The 20,699-nt window shown below is 44.1% G+C and overlaps 1 protein-coding gene across 1 annotated transcript; it reads left to right on the top strand.

Annotated features, from left to right (window-relative positions):
* Window positions 1-4,894: 4,894 nt before the first annotated feature.
* Window positions 4,895-20,384, top strand: LOC117474935 (NLR family CARD domain-containing protein 3-like; the record flags this gene model as incomplete). Its single annotated transcript, XM_034120971.1, is given in 10 exon segments — window positions 4,895-4,995; window positions 8,901-9,008; window positions 9,564-9,671; window positions 16,304-16,411; window positions 17,021-17,128; window positions 17,703-17,781; window positions 17,921-18,146; window positions 18,291-19,702; window positions 19,704-20,086; window positions 20,174-20,384. Coding segments are annotated over 10 exon segments (2,769 nt in total), but the record flags the coding sequence as incomplete, so codon positions are not given.
* Window positions 20,385-20,699: the final 315 nt, after the last annotated feature.

Genomic DNA, 20,699 nt, shown 5'->3' on the forward strand with positions numbered 1-20,699 from the left:
CGAGGACGAAAACGGGTTGAATCCGCATATTTCTCATGCGTATAGCCCTCTAAGCTCGACGACGCCGTAAGGGAAACGTAGAAACAGACCCCGCAAACGACAACGGGTCCAAAGGTGGATAGATCTGGGAACGGAGCGCTCTGGGGGGTCCAACGGGGCCGTGGAGTCGCCTATACGGTCATTCGTTTTCATAGCCCCGCTTCTCCCCGCCTCTCCCCCGCAGGGTTGCTATCGTGCTCCAGTCGCTACTGACCATGCTACAGTTCTTTGTGCAACATCTACAGGAGCTCCTCCTTGAATTCAGATTATTTATCTTTATCTCGATATGGACATAAACGCGAGTGAAGTCTAATCTGACAGGACGGAGACACGCAGCTCCTGCCGCTGTGATGCAGCGGGAGCAAAACACACACTTCAAGTCAGATCATCACCCTTAGCTATTTTAATTACCTCTCAAACTAAACTAGTTATAAATATGTTTATTTTGACTGTCGGCTCACTCATTACAGGATCAGCTGCTGCATGAGACAGACACTGACGCTGTCAGAAGAGAGGAAAAAGAGACAGGCTCAGTGTATTTGATGATTATATATCATTATATCGTCGTTATTCATTTGTTTTAAAGCTCAATAAATAACAATGAAGACCTTTGACCGGCACTTTTATAATTTTGTCCGGAAGATTTAAACTTTAACACACGTTGACCGGCGAAAAACTCTGCCCGGTTCTGTCGGCCCCCACCGCGGAGAATACACAGAAGTGCAGCCATGACAACCATTCTTCTTCGCTGCTTTTGTGGAGGAAGTTGCTGCTTTTGTGGAGGAAGTTACAGCGCCACGTACAGGTTCGGCATATGTACTGCAGCTTTTCCAGCGTTTGGATGTAAACGGAGCCGTCTCGTGGAGCTTGACACAATCCGGTGTATATTGTGTGGGGACGGAAGGTTTTTTGCGGTTGCATTTGCGTTACTCCGATGCATTTTACCGTATTTGTCCTCGTGGAGCCGGGGCCTTACTCTTTACAATGAAAACCTGAACATCGATTGTTGTGACATCGTTAGTGAGTGCGGTATATTCTCCTGGGGGAGAATCCCCCCAGACCCCCCTGCAGGGGTTGGGTTTTCAGCATGTCAACTCTTTCACCTGTGGGGAAATTGCAGGAATGACTCCAGGTCGCCCTTTTTATTTACTACAAGACAAATGTGCCTTTTTATTTCATGCAGTTCAATTTGGATTGAGACAGGGAAATAATCTAAACCTCACGCGTGGCGTTTCACTGTCAAGGGGGGCGATATAGCGTGTATGTAATTACATTGCAAATACTGACTTGAGCCCCACCACTGTATGGGTTAGCCCTACCATAGATTACCCAACAAAAATACTCTGGCGCCGCCACTGTTCACACACAATACACCCTGAAACTACACACTGCAGAGATTTAGACCTGAGATTAGGGAAGACCATTTCCACCACAGAAAAGAACATATCTACCCTGTAAATCATTAATATGACATCTCACAATATGATTTATAATCACATTAATATGATTTATAATCTCAATAATATGACTTACTATACTCAGATCTTGTGCTTGAGTAAAAGTAGAAGTAATATAAATACAATGTTATGTAAGTGCTCTTATTTTGAAGTACTTCCTCTTCGCTGTTCGGTTAATAATGAATGAAGTTAATAAAGGTCAATTTTATCTTCACTTCGTGCTCGTCGGTCGTGTCGCACCTTCTTCTACTTCTTCCTCTTCTCTCTACAGGTTTGTAACTCTTTGTGACTTCAGAGCTTTTAGAGACAACTCTGATTATCAATCATTGGTCAGAGAATAAGAACAACTCTTTAGTTTAACTTTCAGAGACTCAGAGACAGACTTTAACTCTCTTCCTGTTTTTACCTCAAAACGCCTGCACACACAAACTATTATTATTATCAATCATTACTCAGGGAATAACTCAGAGACCCTCTCTCTTTATTCCTGTCCTAAGTACTGTAAGTGTGTGTGTGTGTGTGTGTGTGTGTGTGTGTGTGTGTGTGCCTGCGTGTGGGTGTGGTTGTTACCGTTATACACTCTATTGTGGTTCCTCGTCACATGACCAGCAAAGTATTTAAAGATAAACATTTCAAAAGTGGTAATGTTCCTCCCTCAGCCTCCAGAGGGCGACACATCCCACAGCCTTACTCACTGGTGAACTGTTTAATAAAATAAATCAAAATACAAAAATGAAACATGACAAATCAAAGTAAGAGTTGAAGAGCAGGAAATTAAAAAATATCTTAATTAAATAAAAACAATAAAAATACTATATACAAGTACATGAAGCGGAATTTAATAAAATAAGAACTTTTTAAAATACAATAATAACGTATGTGTGTGTGTGTGTGTGTGTATATATTGAGATATCTCCACTGTGATTGGTTGTCCCTCGTCACATGACCAGCGAAGTATATTTAAAGAAAAACATTTTAAAATGTAAAATATAAAAATAACAAATACATTTGGAAATATAAATTGGAATATATTATAATAATAAATACATGTGAGAATTAAGATGAATTAATGTAGAGGAATGAATTAACGAAAATAAAAATGCGGAAATGTAAACATTAGTAATTAAAGAAAACAACACTAATGTTCCTCCGTCAGCCACCAGAGGGCGACACATCCCACAGCCTCACTCACAGGTGAACTGTTTCATAAAAAACGTTACAAACCAAAGTAAAGAGATAATAGTTCAAGAGCATGAAATACAAATATATATTAATTAAATTAAGAAAAAAAGGAACATTTGGAAATACAATAAAAGGTCAAATGTAAAAACATTTACATAATATATGTGGAAGTACAGATGAGAGTAAAACCTACGTCACTTTCGGGCGAAAATTACGGCCCCGCCCACTTTTGGGGGAAAACAACGCTGTCATTTGAATGGCGGTCAATACACATTCTGACATTCAGAATTTTTTGAACACTGTGGATTTTCTGATCTTCAAAGAGCCCGATTACGATGGCCAGTCAGGCAAACAACTACATTAAATCATTGGAAATCGACGATCGGGCTCAATATATGGTTAAATTAAAATCAGTAGGCCAGGCCGTAATTTCTCCAGCTGTTACTCTCATGAGCGAGGCGGAAAATAATAGTTGTATCATGCCAACAAGCTGCTGTGTCGTTTATTGCACCTCAAACATTAAAACAAATCCAGAGTTCAGTGTTTCTGAACTTCCTCTAAGAAGAAAGGACAGTAACAGAAGAGCTCTGTGGCTTCAGGCTCGATCGCCATTCAAATGACAGCGTTGGTTTCCCCAAAAGTGGGCGGGGCCGTAATTTTCGCCCGGAAGTGACGTAGATGCTACTCTAATCTATGGACATAGATCGATTATTGCTATATTTAACCATATATCGAGCCCGCTGGTCGATTTCAAATGAGTTAATGTAATTGTTTGCTTGTCTGGCCATCGTAACCGGGCTCTCTGAAGATCCAAAAATCCACGGTTTTCTTACATTTCTGATCGGATTGGCAAAAACTTCAGAATTTGTATTGACCGCCATTCAACTTACAGCTTTGTTTTCCCCAAAAAGTGGGCGGAGCCGTACTTTTTGCCCGGAAGTGACGTAGGTGGTACTCTCATGAATAAAGATGAGTAAAAACGTTGACAAAAAATCAAATGATGAACTAAAATAAAAGGGAATGTAATAAATAATAATACAATTAATAAATAGAGTCAACAGGAGTAGTGATAAAAAGAGCTCACAATAAATGAAACAGTTATAAAAATTACATAAATTGAAGAATATAAATATTATATAAATAATAATGAGAGAATGAAAATGATGCATAGATGAATAATAAGTAAACACATAACTATACAAATATACAAATGAATAAATGTATTGATAAATAGGAATCAATAAAACATTTGAAGCCATGTCTTACAGATTGCTTTGTTTTCATGCTTAGAAATAAACAGAGAGAAGGGATAGTGGGGATTGAGCCGGAAAACTAAATAGATCAATAAGAAATAAATTAAAATCTAAAGCTAACAGGACAAGAAGTTAATGATCATGAAATAAAAACACTAGATCAGTAAACATGGAATAAAATGATCCAACTCAAATCCATGAATGAGAGTGAAGAATAGAATGAAATGATAAGTAAATGTGACGCATTGTTACTTTCAGCCTGAACTTCAGGTGTTCACGTGCACAGATATGAACACTTCCTGCAGCTCTCAGTGACTGATGCTCTGTGTTTGTCTGCAGATGAAGGTCTAAAGCTCTCTGAGGATTCAGCTGCAGCTAACAAGCTAACAAGCTAACAGGATGCATTATTGCACTAGCTCTAACTGTGACTGGAACAAGAGGAATATTTCAGAAAGCTTTCAGAGTCCGGTAGAAGTGAAGAGTGATCCCCAAAGAAAGACAACGAGAAAGCACTTAGCATCAAAATATAGTGAAAGTAGCGACAGTAAAAGTAGTCATTGTGCAGATTGGTCCATTTCAGAATAATATATATGATATGTTTTATAATGATTGATCATGAAAGTGTTCTCAAAGCTGGTAAAGGTGCAGCTAGTTTGAAGGACTTTGTATACTGCAGGGTAGCTTGTGGATTTACTCCAGGTGGAACTAAAGTCTGATTTAACACTTGATTATATTTCACATCATTCATCCACATCTGTGAAGTAACTAAAGGGATTAGATACATGTAGTGGAGTGGAGTGGAGTGGAGTGGAGTGGAGTGGAGTGGGGTGGTGTGTGTGTGTGTGTGTATGTGTGTGTGTGTGTGTGTGTGTGTGTGTGTGTGTGTGTGTGTGTGTGTGTGTGTGTGTGTGTGTGTGTGTGTGTCCCTTTATATTTACAGACTATGGTGTGAATTTATTCCAGGTGTAACCTGGACCTGGACCTGGACCTGAACCTGAACCTGAGTGCCGCTGTGTTTCCTCAAAGAGGGACCGCTCAATGGAGCCTCAATCTGCTGATGGGGGGTAAGAATTTAAAACGGACTAAAAGCCATTTGAGTCAGTTGTTGTCTGTGTTGAAGCTTCTGTGTAACCTTCAGGAAATCCTGGTTCTTAGCGACGTCGGTGGGCGTTAAGTGAACTGCAGTTAGCATCCTGGGCATGAACTCAGTGACGTTATCCACTAAAGCAGGGGTGCCCAACCTTTTTTGAACCGAGAGCTACTTTTAAAGTTGCCAGTCTGCCGAGATCTACCAGTCCAAATAGAGAGGCGTAGCCATTACTGACAGCCTACTACCAGGTAAATACACACTTCTACTTGTATAAAACTGACCTTTGTACGATTAATACTTCATAAAATACTGCAGATCCTTTATCTTACCTCTTTCTAATCTACACACACACAAGTATTTAACTGAAGTTACACAACAGTGTTGTTGATACAGAGTTGGGAGTTTATTCACACGTCACAAACTACAGTGGGTAATGGTTTCAAGAAACATTGAACAGTGCTGCCACATATGATACAGGAAAAAAAGAAAAGACTCTGAACCCTTTCTTTGCCATTATATAAAAATAGTGTTGCTACAAAAGTATAAATTAGGCTTACTAATAAGACAACTCAGATCTGAAGCTACACAGGACTCTGCTGCCAAACTGCAATAAAAAAGACTAAATTAATAGAATCAAACCCTTTTTTTGTTGCATTTTAGTAGAGTATAAAAAGAAATGCCTTTAAAATAGGATGCAAGCAACACTAGTTTCTTAACCTGAATTGATAATAGACTATAATCAATTTAAAGGGGACCTATCATGCAAAATGCACTTGTGTACGTCTTTTATACATGAATATGTGTCAGAAAACACAACCCTCTCTATTTTCCTCTATACCCAAATCTCTAAAAAAGGGGCTGCAACGGATCTGATCCAGATTTGAACACTGTCCTGACGTCAGGACGGTGGCGCTACGGCTATTGGGCCAACTCCACCAATCAGGAGGAGACAGCCACGGCCATTAACGTTCGAAAGCGCTGGAGACGCTGTAGTACATATGCCAGGCCTGTAAGTGGCGTTGTAGTCTGCCACAAAAGCAGCGAAGAAGACTTCCCGCCCATAGTTACCATGGTTACCCTTCTGTTTATTCTCCGCTGTGGCTTTCTTTCTCCCTCCCCGAGGCAAGCACTGTAATTCTCTCCGGTTAGTCCACCAGCAGATGACAAACACCCACCTCTCCGCCTCTTCCAAGGAACGAGGGGACCGTGCGGCAGAGTTTCAGTTTCAGTTACTTTCGCCGGTCAAGATGTCCGTTAAAGTTTAAATCTTCCGGACAAAATTAGAAAAGTGCCGGTCAAAGGTCTTCTTTGTTATTTATTGAGCTTTAAAACAAATGAATAACGACTCTATTATGCACCGTCATGGTGTAAATATAACCTATCTACCAATTGGATCAAATATAAAAGTCAGCCGAATTAGTATTGATACTGCAAGGAGACGTATTGTGTGAAAAGAAATGTAAGATGTTGTTTAATTGCTGATATATTTATGATCCACGTCACGTTTTCAGTTTTGGCCGCAGTGCTTCCTGTTTGTCCGGAAGTCTTCTCATCAGGGCTCTATAAATACAGAACTACGGCAGATATGTCATATTTAATGCAGCCGAACCGTGTATTACAATGCCGTTATGTGATGACCTCCAAAGAGAAAAGCAAGCAAACTCGGAATAAAGTATTATTTTATTTAAAAAAAATGTTTTCGGGTTTCACATCAACAGGAGTCCGGTTAACTAAAATGTCCGTGCGGAACAATACCCCCAACCCATAGATCCGTGGGTGAATAATGTCAATCACCACATTACACACATCCCTTCACATTTACATTTTAATTTACATTAAAGTATTTCGTGAGGCCTTCTAAAATGTTTTAAAATATAATTAGGGTTGTAGTTGAAGAGTTTGTAAATTGTGTTGCCTGGCAACGCAATCGCACAACGTCACGTCCGTTAATTCCACATCCACACCTCCACACACATGGATTAACATCGATTTAATACATTAATGTAGCCTTTGTTTCTGCTAAAAGAGGTGTCGACCAGCTAGGGCAACAAGAACATCGGCTAAATCGAGTGCGACGATTAAAAAATTAATTAAAAACATCTAATTTTGACAATAAAAACCGACCAATAGGCGCGGTAGGCACTTCCGGGTATTTCTCCACTGGTTGGGCCATGTTAACAATACCGTGTAACTGTCACGTTTGAAGGGACGAAACCGTGACATATTCACGTCTCCCAGCATGGTAGATCGTCACATGTTCACGTCTTGCCGTGATACCGGGTTGAATAAAACACGGAGGACGGAGATCTCTTTTTCTCCCCCTCTTCTGACAGCCCAGCAGCTGATCAGAGCATGTCTCACCTCTCCTGCAGGGGGGCGTGGTCAGCAGAATCAGACCCGTAGACAGCAAACAGCACATAGAGCGAAATGAGGCATGGCTAAAATGCATGATCTGTTTGGTATTTTGAAAACAGAAACGTATAAATATACCTTATATAGGTATGGCCCTACAATATATCATTTAAATATAGCATGATAGGTCCACTTTAAGTTTGCATTCTTATACCATTTTGTACCATAATTATAATTAATAAGTTCAAACAAACTAAAACTTACAGCTGATTAATAACGGTATCTAACTTGAGTTTGTATTATATCAAAAACCTGTTGAAATGCTACTGTTATTTTTACTGTCCCCAAAAAGCGCGTCGGCAGCCTCCAGGAATGCTTCGTTCACAACTTCGCCGTCTTTGAAAGACTTCATGGTAGCAGCCTTGCTCTTGTTGTTGGGCCTGGTGAAAATGGACTGCTGTGCATTTAGCTGTCCTTTCAGGTCCCTCACCTTTTGGGAGCGTAGAGCAGAATTAGGAGGGAATTCCGTCTCGTAGCGTTTGTGCACTGTTTTGAAATGCCGCTCCTAAATGACCCTTCTTCGATAAAGCCACGCTCGCATTGCAGATGAGACAGATGGACTTTGAATTGGAATAGATACAAAAATAATCATCCTCCCACTCGGAGTGAAAATTATATATTTTGGGCTTTTTTGCTTCTGCCATAATTGCGGTCTTGTGTGTGTGCGGACTGTCACTCCTGTTGACACGGACAACGTCAGCTAAATAGTGCCCACTGCCCACCAGCCACGCCCCGACACATGGGGTCACGCCGGCCAATCACAAAGCTTTGATGCGTTCAAGTGCATTATTCTGGCACAGGAAGATTATGTTATAGGACATTAACGATAAAACAGAATATTGTTTTTCTATTTTTAGACACATCTCGCGATCGACTGGGAATCTCCCCACAATCGATCGGTCGATCGCGATCGACTGGTTGGGCACCCCTGCACTAAAGAGATGTGTTTACGTTAGCTTCACACTGCTGGCTGTAGGGCAGCTGAAGAGACGAGAGGCACTTTGTAGATAAACTTCACGTCTTTAGGATTTTCTCTGAAAATCTTCCCGAGTCCTTCACATAGAGAGCAGTCCACCGGCTGATAGAGGACACTCAGAAAGTCTGGAAGGTTCATCTGTTGGGCAACACAGAGCGATTTATACCATTACATTGTAAAGAGTGACTTTAGATTTAACATATTTTCATCAGTTTTTCTCCAGCGGTTCAATGTGTGGGCGGTGGTGGCAAAGTCCGTAGGGACTTGGCTTGGGAACCAGAGAGTCACCGGTTCAAGACCCCGGAAGACCAAGTGCTACCCAGGTGTCCCTGAGCAAGGCAGCGTTCCCTACACTGCTCCCCGGGCGCCGTACATATGGCAGCCCACTACTCCTAACACTAGGATGGATCAAATGCAGAATGTACATTTCACCTCTGTGGGACGATGAAGAGCTCCTTCTTCTTCTCTTGATGCATCTGTTTCTGTTTCAGGGTCCAGCAGCAGAGACCAGACTCTCCCAGCTGTCTGTCCCTAAAGAGCGACTCCTCGAAGGAAGACTTCTTAGACTTTAAAGGACGACCTCCATCTGCTGATCAGAAGTAAGCTGTAACTCATAATAAGAGTCTGGTTATGATAGAATAAAACTAGTTGATATGAAGTCTTGTCCAACTTATTTTTCAGCAGTTTTTCTCCAGCATGTTTTACGGCCTGATAAATGGGACAAATAATCAGGAGAGTGAGAGCGGTGTTTCCTCACCGAGAACTTTACTCTAGTCAATTGCATTACCAAAAGTACAGCAAGTGGAAAACATGCAAAGCTTCTTTAGTAGAGTCCAAACACTTTTTCGTTTCACAGCATTTATCTAAGACTTCTTACTTTCCTCTAATATTACTGTCACCATCAGATAGCTTAAACAACATTAACATTGCACACAAGTCACTTAAGTGCATGAAATATAATTGTACAGATAGCAGAACACTCAATAATATGTGTTGATGTCCCAGTTTTAAAATGTCATTACGATCTGTTCACACATTAGCAACACAGAGCGTTATTACCATTACATCGTTAAATATAGTGACTTTAAGACATTTAACATATTTTAAATTAGTTTTCTCCAGCATGCCAATGTATGCATCTGTTTCTGTTTCAGGGTCCAGCAGCAGAGACCAGACTCTCCAAGCTGTCTGTCCTTCAAGAGCGACCGGTCCAAGGACAACATCATAGACTTTAAAGGACGACCTCCATCTGCTGATCAGAGGTAAGCTGTAACTCATAGTAAGAGTCCGGTTATGATAGAAGCAGACTTGATTACTGCAACAGTGTTTTACTACAACTCATCCAGAACGCTGCCACCAGAGTCCTCATCAAAACCAGAGGAACTGAGCTCATCACCCCAGCTCTCAAAGCTCTGCACTGGCTTCCAATACCACAAAGAACACACTTTAAAATCGTACTTTTAACTCACAAAGCACTCAATGGATTGGGACCAGAATACATGTCTGATATGCTGCTCTGTAACGAGCCACCCAGAGCTCTCAGATCATCGGGGCAGGTTTACTCATCGTCCACAGGGTCAGAACCAAATTCACTGAGGCAGCTTCTATGCTCCGCAGATCTGGAACAAACTTCCTGAGATCTGAGGTCCCCCCCACCCTGAGTTCTTTAAATCGAGTGTAAAATCTTTCTCTTTAGTGCTGCCTATTGTTACAACCCGGCTCCTGGGCTGCAACATAAAGCGGGGAGGCGAGACGAGGGGTATGAATAACAAAGACGTTTATTATAAATACACAAAGTTGAAGCCAGCAACAGATCCCCGAGGCTGGCACTGAGAGAGTGCCCAGAGGAGTGAGAGAGCGACGTAACCGGCTGGACTCCTCTTAAATGCTTCCGGCAGGTGCAGCTCGTCAGGCAGGTGCAGCTCGTCAGGCAGGTGCAGCTCGTCAGGTAGGTGCAGCTCGTCAGGCAGATGCAGCTCGTCAGGCAGGTGCAGCTCGTCAGGCACCCAGGCACCTGCAATCACACACACACACAACCAGACGGCACCCCACGTGGTGTGGAGGGGTCGTCACACTCCCCCCCATAAGAAAAAAGTTCCACTAAGAACACCATTACTACCCAACAGGACCCTCTTCCCACCAAAACAATACAGCTACCTTAGCCTTCAAAACTCCAGACTGACGTCTATGCTCCTTTCTGTACCAGCCAACAAACCTCCCCTGCCGACCCAGCAACTCCAGCGCCTGAAGAAGCGATTTAAGAGGGACAGAGTAGATCTAAAAGACCAGAGCAAACAGCACAGTCCCGTCAGGTAAACCCGAACAAACTAGGAGCTCTTCTTCTATGCTTCGGTGCGGACAGGAAACAATTCTGGCCAGTCCCTTGAGCCAACACATGGAAAAACCCGGAATGTTTTTCTAGTAATGGCAAACTAGCCCTTGGCAACAAAACCAGGACCTGACCCCCAGGACTAAACGAGCGCTGTTCGTTTAGTCGCTGCCGAATTGGCTTACTTTTCTGACCCGTGTGACATGATTTAAGGCGAGACACCCCAGGTGAATAGGGTAATTTTTTTAACTTAAAGTGGACCTATCATGCTATATTATAATAATATAGTGTAGGACCATACCTATATAAGGCATATTTATACTTTTTTTTTTTCAAAATACCAAACAGATCATGCATTTTAGCCATGCCTCATTTCGCTCAATTTCCACTTTTTTAACCCTGTTTTTGCAAGGGCTGATTCTGTGAGAACAGCACCATCTACTGGCCTGGCATATGTACTACTCTCCAGCGCTTTCGAACGGCAATGGCCGTGGCTGTCTCCTCCTGATTGGTGGAGTTGGCCCAATAGCCGTAGCGCCACTGTCCTGACGTCAGGACAGTGTTCAAATCTGGATCAGTCTGTATCAGATCCGTTGCAGCCCCTTTTTTAGAGATTTGGGTATGGAGGAAAATAGAGAGGGTTGTGTTTTCTGACACTTGGTGAGTTCCCTGGAACACCGGGGACACATATTCATGTATAAAAGACGTACAAAAGTGCATTTTGTAAAGAGATTTCTCCAGTTAATTACTTACAATAAGGCAATTGTTTTTTGTATTACAAGTTTTCTGAAATAGCATGTTTAAATATGCAAATGAACCATTATCTCATTAAATATGCGCATATTTTAACACATTTCAGGAACCGAAATCTGAACTTTGGATAAAGCCAGGTTCAAAATTCTTGTTTCATTTTGTAGTCATATTAGTATCTAAGGCTTATCTCTTTTATCAGAAAATACTGAAAACAGCCCTAAAATATCAATTTCCGCCATGTTTTTAGGTATAAAATGTTATATAATTCAGGCTATGAATGATATATGAACAAACCCTTCTGTAAAAGCCTTCATAATATTGATAGGAATATAACTGGAAGGTTTGGTGTGTGTACGTGCTACTGAAGTGGAAATGTCGAACTCAGAGTAGGAGAAAAAACTCATTTTGAGAAAACGACCTTTAAAGATTGCAGTGTGGCGCTAGCTAAACCCTCCTGTTCTTTGGATGACAGCTTGCGCATCGACGCACTCCGTGAAGGTATTTCATGTTCGGGGTCATTTGTTTTTTGTATAACCTTGCTTTGTGCAAGTGACAATTGTTGTCGTCTTCTCTGTGAACGTTTTTTTCGCCGTTCTTTTGCCATTTTGAGATTTAAATTTCTAGCGGAAAGCTAACCAGGAAGTGTTTTAGCACACCACGTGATGCATCTGAACGAATCACGTTGTCAGAAATTGACACCAGCCAATGAGATTTCGTTTCTTGGTTGAAGACCCCTTTGTACTTTCACGATTGGTTGCTGATACAAAGGAAATGACCATATTTGGATCCGATGAGATTGTGCAGGAGAGACGGAGCTTTCCAACGATATCTCTGATGACATGGTGCAAACAGCGGTCGCGGTACTTTATGTTACGTTAGAATGCTAACTTTTGGTGAATTTAGGAGAAATCTACAGACGCAAATAGACAAACTATAGTAAAATAAACACCTACATGTGCATTTTGTACGTTTTCCTTCCAAAAGCCTGAAAGAAAACATGTTGTGGAATCAAAATAGCACAAAATCTCAAAATTGACCAGTGCATGAAAAACGATGTTTTTGCCTGCCGTGTCTCGCCTTAACAGGCCGAGACACATCTCTCTTTAAACCAGGCCAAAAGAAATACCGCAACATGTAATTACATGTTTTACGGACACCCAGATGTCCCGATTGCTTATATGCTTTCCTGAGGACCTCCTCACGAAAGTTTACAGGAACCACAATCTGGAGAACTGGCTTACCAATGAGGCCTTTCCCATGTGACAACCACTTTCTGACCAGCAGTCCCCCTTGCAGCAGACAACCCCCGGTGACACCATTTCCACCCTCGGTGGAGAGAACCGCCTCAAAGAACGGACTGAGGGAGACATCATCTTTCTGCTCTACCACCAATTCACTGCGGGATACAGACAACAATGAGTCAGGAACAACCACAGAATCTATCTCACCCACCTCTTCACCCTGCTCAGACTCCCCCTGTGCACGGCTCACATCCCGTGTTACAGCGCCAGCCACAAACACTCCAGGGGAGCACTTAGCATCCTCCTCTGGGTTAACAGTCACCGTGGGTGAAGATGACACTATGGCAGGCGGTGGACCCTCAGCCCACATACGGCTGCCAGCCAGGCCGTTACCCAGGATAACATCCACACCTTCAATCTACATTACAGGACGGACCCCCATGGCGACCTCACCCTGCACCAAACCAGAAAAAAGCACAACAGAATGCAGAGGAACAGGCACAACACTGATTCCCATACCTCGCAGCAGGACAAAGTCCCCAGTTCTAGACTCTTCAGAAAACGGTAGCACAGAGCTTAGAATGTATGAATCAAACGATGCTGTGTCTCTCAAAATCTTTACTGGTATGCTGTTGTCACTTCCCACCAATGACACGTATCCGGTTGACAAAAATGCAGAAAACAGTGGTTCCTTCAACCCGCATGGCTCGCTAACCTGCTGACAGGGAGAGATGACAGGTAAGGGTACCACAGACACAGCACAAGCAGCAGGGTTAAACTGGCCTACACAGTTCCCCCTGCTAGCCTTAGCTTTTGGACAGTCAGCTTTCCAATGCCCTCTCTCCCTGCAGAAATGACAGATTTCCGACGGCTCAACCCGTGGCCGACCTCTCATCGCACGTTCAGCATTACCCAAGTGTGCAATATCTTCCTCCTGGACCCGGAAGTCGCGACCGCCCCTGTGCGTTAGCACATAGTCATCAGCCAGAGCAGTAGCCTCCGCACAGTTTTCACCTTACGCTCGCTGATGTAAACCGCAATGTGGCTGGGCACAGACTTTTTAAATTGCTCCAACACCATCAACTCACATAATGCAACATATGTATCCACCTTTAAAGAGTTACACCACCTACCGAAAGAGGTAACCAGATCCCTGGCAAACTCAACATGTGTCTGTCTGCTAGACATCTCCCAGGACCGAAACCTCTGGCGATAGGCCTCAGGGACTAACTCGTAAGCCTTCAACACAGCAGTTTTAACAGTTAAATACACTTTGCTATCTGCCACCGTTAGAGCACAATAAGCTTCCTGGGCCCTACCTGTTAGCACACACTGTAGCAACAAGGTACTATTAGCATCCGACCACTCTCTGCTCTCAGCCACACGCTCAAATAGGGAGAAAAAAGTATCTGGATCTTGTTCACTGAACTGAGGCACAACCCGCAGATTACCTGCAACGTCTCTACCAGAGAAATCAAAGGCACGGCTGGGCCCTCCAGCAGTTAAACTCAACCTCCGCTCCTCTAACTCAAGTTTTTTAATTTCTAACTGCAACAGCAACAGTCTCTCTCTTTGCTCAAACGTCAGGCCTCCATCACGGCAGCCAGCCGCACTGATACTGTCCCTGCTAGGACCCACCGTAACCTTTTCCCCTCTGAAAGCACCTTCCTCAAACAGATTTGCTCTAACAATCTCCCTCATATTGTCCTTCATTCTTTTATCCCCAACATCCAAGCGGAAATGTTCAGCAACATAGATCAGCTGCTCACGTGAAAGACCCTCTAGAAGCTCCTCCGAAGGCGCTCTCAAAAACTCCTCTACACTCCCCATGATGACAACACTGCGTGGCACGCTCACGCTAATTACACAGCCTACACGTCACCGCGGCCCGTCCCTCTAACTGCCTCACAGAAACTAGCTAAACTCCCCCCTAGTCTTCAGGTGCTAGTTATGGCGGGTACTTATGCACTTAATTCCGTAAGCTCGGCGAAGCGACCAGCAAACCGGCAACTCCACCTGCAGCCTCGGCGTGTTCCCGAGCTAATAGCTCCAACCACTTTCACACCACACTAACAGCCCCCCTACGACCTCCAAGGGAGACCGTACTGAAGCCTAACAGGGACAAGACCAACGGTACGTGACTGCCGTGAACAAATACTCAGTGCACCACACCTAATTCGCATTCCAAACAACCAGCTGCCTTACTACATTCACTTACCCTCGTCAAAGCTACTCCCAAACAAACAGCTGCGCGCTCCATCACGGTCCCCTGCCGTAACCCGCTACAGCTGTGTGTTAATTCCCCTCCGTTCACAAAACAACAGAGTCCATTTTCGAAACTAACCTCCGAAACGACCAGGTTCAACCATGAGCCCCCATATGTTACAACCCGGCTCCTGGGCTGCAACATAAATCGGGGAGGCGAGACGAGGGATATGAATAACAAAGACGTTTATTATAAATACACGAAGTTGAAGACGCGGCACCAGCAACAGATCCCCGAGGCTGGCCCGGAGAGAGTGCCCAGAGGAGTGAGAGAGCGACGTAACCGGCTGGACTCCTCTTAAATGCTTCCGGCAGGTGTAGCTCATCAGGCAGATGTAGCTCGTCAGGCAGGTGCAGCTCGTCAGGCACCCAGGCACCTGCAATCACACACACACAACCAGACGGCACCCCACGTGGTGTGGAGGGGTCGTCACACTATCCAGAGATCATCTCACTCTGTTTTATCATTGCCCTTCAACACTTTTAGCTGCATTATGTGTATTTAGGCCACATCTGTATCCTCATCCTCCTAGACATGTCTACAGCTTTTGACCCCATCTCCCATACCATCCTGTTCCACCACCTATCCAACTACCTTGGCTTTACGAGTACAGCTCTATCCTGGTTCCACTCATACCTTTCCAACAGGTAACAGTTTGTCACCATCAGAAACTCCAGCTCCCCTCCAGCCCCAGTCAACCAAGGCGTGCCGCAATGCTCAGTGCTTGGCCCTCTTCTCTTCACCATCTACATGCTCCCCCTTGGTCAAATCAACCGCCAACACGGTCTCAATTTTCATTCCTACGCCCACGACCCCCAAATCCATATCATCACTGACCCATCCACTCAGCCCCCTCCCCTCTCACAAGTCAATTTCCTCCGCAACATAAAACCTGGATATCTAGTAACCTCCTCAAACTCAACAGCAACAAGACCGAGCTCGTAGTGGTTGTCCCTGAAGAACTACTCTGGAAGCTTGGAGATCTCTTCCTAGTTCTTGATGGCTGCACCATCCACCCTCCCCTGAAGCCCGCAACCTGGGTGTTATTCTGGACTCCACCCTGTCTTTCAACTCCCACATCTGGTCCATTACAAAACCCCCCTTCTTCCACATAAAAAACATATCAACAATACGGCCCTCACCTCCGACCCGGTGGCAGAAACCCTTATTCAAGCATTCATCATCTCCCTGGACTACTGCAATGGAGTCTTCTCTTAAGTCCCACATTCCCTAAACTTAACCTTAGATCAAACTAGTGGGTATGAAGTGAAGGCAAGCCAATGTCTGCATCTGTTTCTGTTTCAGGGTCCAGCAGCAGAGACCAGACACTCCCAGCTGTCTGTCCTTCAAGAGCGACCGGTCGAAGGACGACTTCATAAACTTTAAAGGACGACGTCCATCTGCTGATCAGAAGTAAGCTGTAACTCATAGTAAGAGTCCGGTTATGATAGAATAAAACTAGTCAGTATAAAGTCTTGTCCAAAATATGGACAAACAAATAATAATAATAAAATGGTGAGGAAACCTTTCCGTTATACTGAAATGAAAATTCTTGAAATAAGAGTTTATTCTTGCAAGAAGGTAAAACGTTACAGAGTGTCAAGCAGTCTGCAGTGAAGTACAAAAGTCAGGAGATTTGCAAAGGGTCTTATATTCACAAAATCAGACACAAAAGGAAGAAGGGGAGTGGTCAAGATGTCCAGGAGACATCTGCTTGCTGCATGGAGAGCCATAATGTCTACATTCCTCAGAGGTTAAAGGTCATCAACCTTTCACAATAGATAGAGGTTATCTTAACTGCTGACTTTGAGTCATTTTCTAAGAAATAGCTTATCAAGAAGAACATAATGGTGAACTTTGAATGATCAAATAAAATGTTCCATTACATTCCACCCTTTTGATCATATTTTTTAAAATATTCTTTCAAAAAGTAGCTGGTATATATGAGCAAACTACTGAATGAAATAAAACAAAACAAAACAAAAGGTATTTACGCAAATGTTTGATCTGTTTCTGTTTCAGGGTCCAGCAGCAGAGACCAGACTCTCCCAGCTGTCTGTCCCTAAAGAGCAACTCCTCGAAGGACGACTTCATGAACTTTAAAGGACGACCTCCATCTGCTGATCAGAAGTAAGCTGTAACTCATAGTAAGAGTCCGGTTATGAGAGAATAAAACCAGTTTGTTTAAAGTCTCGTCAGACCCCTCCTCATGTCCAAAGTGTTTAGTTGTGAACGTCCACACTGGGAAGGGCAGTGAAACTCCATCTGAAAACTCAGGCAGTTCAGAAGCTGTTCCACCATCTCACAAACACTTCTGATGGAGGATACTGAGCCTTCATCAAAGTCACAACCAGCTCTACTGCCAGGTGAACCCTGACCCCTGCTATGTGCTGGAGGTGGAGCTGGGGGGGTAACGGGGGCTGGTGTAAGAACTGTCCCTAGGTCTTTCCTTTTCCTGATGAACAGCTGTTAGCCAGCTGCAGAGTCCAGTATCTATCCACACAGCCACGTTTCAGGAAGACCAGAATGAAGGATGGACAGAATCCTCTGGTCTTCAACAGTAGCTGGAAATAAATATTCCTGTAGTGCAAAGTTCCCGCTGACGCACAGGACCACCAGCCTGTTCCCCTGTCCTCCTTTACCCTGAGTGTGTCTCTGTGTGGACAGACATAATGTGAGCTAATGCTTCATGATTCCTCCACAGAGGGGACCAGGAGAGCTCGGAGGTTCCCGGTGGTCAGTCTGCCCAGCAGCATCAGACACAGCTGGACTCCATATTTACGGTGAGTACATGTACTACAGATACTTTACCTCTCTTCTGTTCACAGTCATCTCCATGCTGCACTTTTAGAGAGTCAGTCTGTCCGGATCTGATGTTTGGATCCATGGTTTATAGTTTGTGTCGTTCATGTGATGTTCCAGCTGCTGGAGGACCACATCGTCACCTTTGTGAAGAGCGAGCTGAAGAAGTTCCAGAAGGCTCTGAGTTCAGATTACCCAGAAGGCTTAGAGAGTCAGAGTGAGGATGAGGAGGTGTTGGAGGCTGAGGATGAAGAGCAGAGGAGGAGCAGAGAGGCATTTCTGAACATCACACTGAACTTCCTGAGGAGCATGGAGCAGGAGGAGCTGGCTGACCGTCTGCAGAGCAGTAAGAGGGTTTCTATAAAGATTTAACACTCTGGATAAATGTCTCATCTGCTGATGTCTCAAGGGACCAACATATATCCATATTTTATTCAGAGAACCAGAGTTACAGTGTGACCAGATGATCTTTTGTTGTGTGTACTTTCAGGACTAATTACTGCAGAGTGTCAGCGTAAACTCAAATCCACCCTGAAGGAGAGGTTCCAGTGTGTGTTTGAGGGCATTGCTAAAGCAGGAAACCCAACCCTTCTGAACCAGATCTACACAGAGCTCTACATCACAGAGGGGGGGTCTGCAGAGGTCAATGATCAACATGAGGTCAGACAGATTGAAACAGCATCCAGGAAACCAGACAGACCAGAAACAACCATCAGACAAGAAGACCTCTTTAAAGCCTCACCTGGAAGAGATGCACCAATCAGAGCAGTGATGACAAAGGGCGTGGCTGGCATCGGGAAAACAGTCTTAACACAGAAGTTCACTCTGGACTGGGCTGAAGGCAAAGCCAACCAGGACATCCAGTTCATATTTCCATTCACCTTCAGAGAGCTGAATGTGGTGAGAGGGAACAAGTACAGCTTGGTGGAACTTGTTCATCACTTCTTCTCTGAAACCAGAGACGCAGGAATCTGCAGGTTTGATCAGTTCCCGGTTGTGTTCATCTTTGACGGTCTGGATGAGTGTCGACTTCCTCTGGACTTCCACAACACTGAGATCCTGACTGACGTCACAGAGTCCACCTCAGTGGATGTGCTGCTGACAAACCTCATCAGGGGGAAGCTGCTTTCCTCTGCTCGCCTCTGGATAACCACACGACCTGCAGCAGCCAATCAGATCCCTCCTGAGTGTGTGGACATGGTGACAGAGGTCCGAGGGTTCACTGACCCACAGAAGGAGGAGTACTTCAGGAAGAGATTCAGAGATCAGAAGCAGGCCCGCACCATCATCTCCCACATCAAGACCTCACGAAGCCTCCACATCATGTGCCACATCCCAGTCTTCTGCTGGATCTCTGCTTCAGTTCTGGAGGAGGTGTTGAAAACCAGAGAGGGAGGAGAGCTGCCCAAGACCCTGACTGAGATGTACATCCACTTCCTGGTGGTTCAGTCCAAAGTGAAGAACATCAAGTATGATGGAGGAGCTGAGACAGATCCACACTGGAGTCCAGAGAGCAGGAAGATGATGGAGTCTCTGGGGAAACTGGCTTTTGAGCAGCTGCAGAAAGGCAACCTGATCTTCTATGAGTCCGACCTGACAGAGTGTGACATCGATATCAGAGCAGCCTCAGTGTACTCAGGAGTGTTCACACAGGTCTTTAGAGAGGAGAGTGGACTGTACCAGGACAAGGTGTTCTGCTTCGTCCATCTGAGCGTTCAGGAGTTTCTGGCTGCTCTTCATGTCCATCTGATCTTCATCAACTCTGGAGTCAACCTGCTGGCAGAAGAACCAACAACCTCCCAGAAGTCTAAAGTCAAACCTGAACTAACACATCTCTACCAGAGTGCTGTGGACCAGGCCTTACAGAGTCCAAACGGACACCTGGACTTGTTCCTCCGCTTCTTTCCTGGGTCTTTCACTGCAGACCAATCAGAAACTCCTACGAGGCCTACTGACACAGACAGGAAGTGGCTCAGAGATCAACAAGAAAACAGTCCAGTACATCAAGAAGAGGATAGAAGAGGATCTGTCTGCAGAGAGAAGCATCAACCTGTTCCACTGTCTGAATGAACTGGATGATCGTTCTCTTGTGGAGCAGATCCAACAGTCCTTGAGTTCAGGAAGTCTCTCCACAGATAATCTGTCTCCTGCTCAGTGGTCAGCTCTGGTCTTCATCTTACTCTCATCAGGAAAAGATCTGGACGTGTTTGACCTGAAGAAATACTCTGCTTCAGAGGAGGCTCTTCTGAGGCTGCTGCCAGTGGTCAAAGCCTCCAACAAAGCTCTGTAAGTACAGAGATCATTTGATTTAGTGAATCAGTTATTAATACACTGCTGTCTTCTGAATAATGGTTGTCCTCATCGTCTCTTCAGGCTGAGTGGCTGTAACCTGTCAGAGAGAAGCTGTGAAGCTCTGTCCTCAGTCCTCAGCTCCCAGTCCTCTAGTCTGAGAGATCTGGACCTGAGTAACAACGACCTGCAGGATTCAGGAGTGAAGCTGCTGTCCGCTGGACTGAAGAGTCCACACTGTGAACTGAAGACTCTCAGGTTAGAGCACAGTACAAGACTCAGCCATGCTGTTGTGGTGTGGGAATACCATCATCAAAAACATAATTGAAGTGAAACGCAACATAATACATGTGTCACAATTCACAAAATGGTTATTGGCACAAACTTCTTTAAAGATCACGGGGTTCCAAACTTTTTCCACTGAGGGTCACACAGAAAAATATGCAAAGGTCTGGGGCCCTCACTAGAGGTATATCGCCTCATAAGGTAAGTTATAAGTTAGCAAAATCAATCAAATGTAGGTAAATGATTCTTGATACTTGAATATGCTTTAACAAAAAACACAGCTTGATTATAATAAAAATAGGAAGGGTTTGTTATGCAAAATAAG

The sequence above is a fragment of the Trematomus bernacchii genome, unplaced genomic scaffold (assembly GCF_902827165.1).
Source record: "Trematomus bernacchii unplaced genomic scaffold, fTreBer1.1, whole genome shotgun sequence".
Taxonomy (NCBI): Eukaryota; Metazoa; Chordata; class Actinopteri; order Perciformes; family Nototheniidae; genus Trematomus; species Trematomus bernacchii.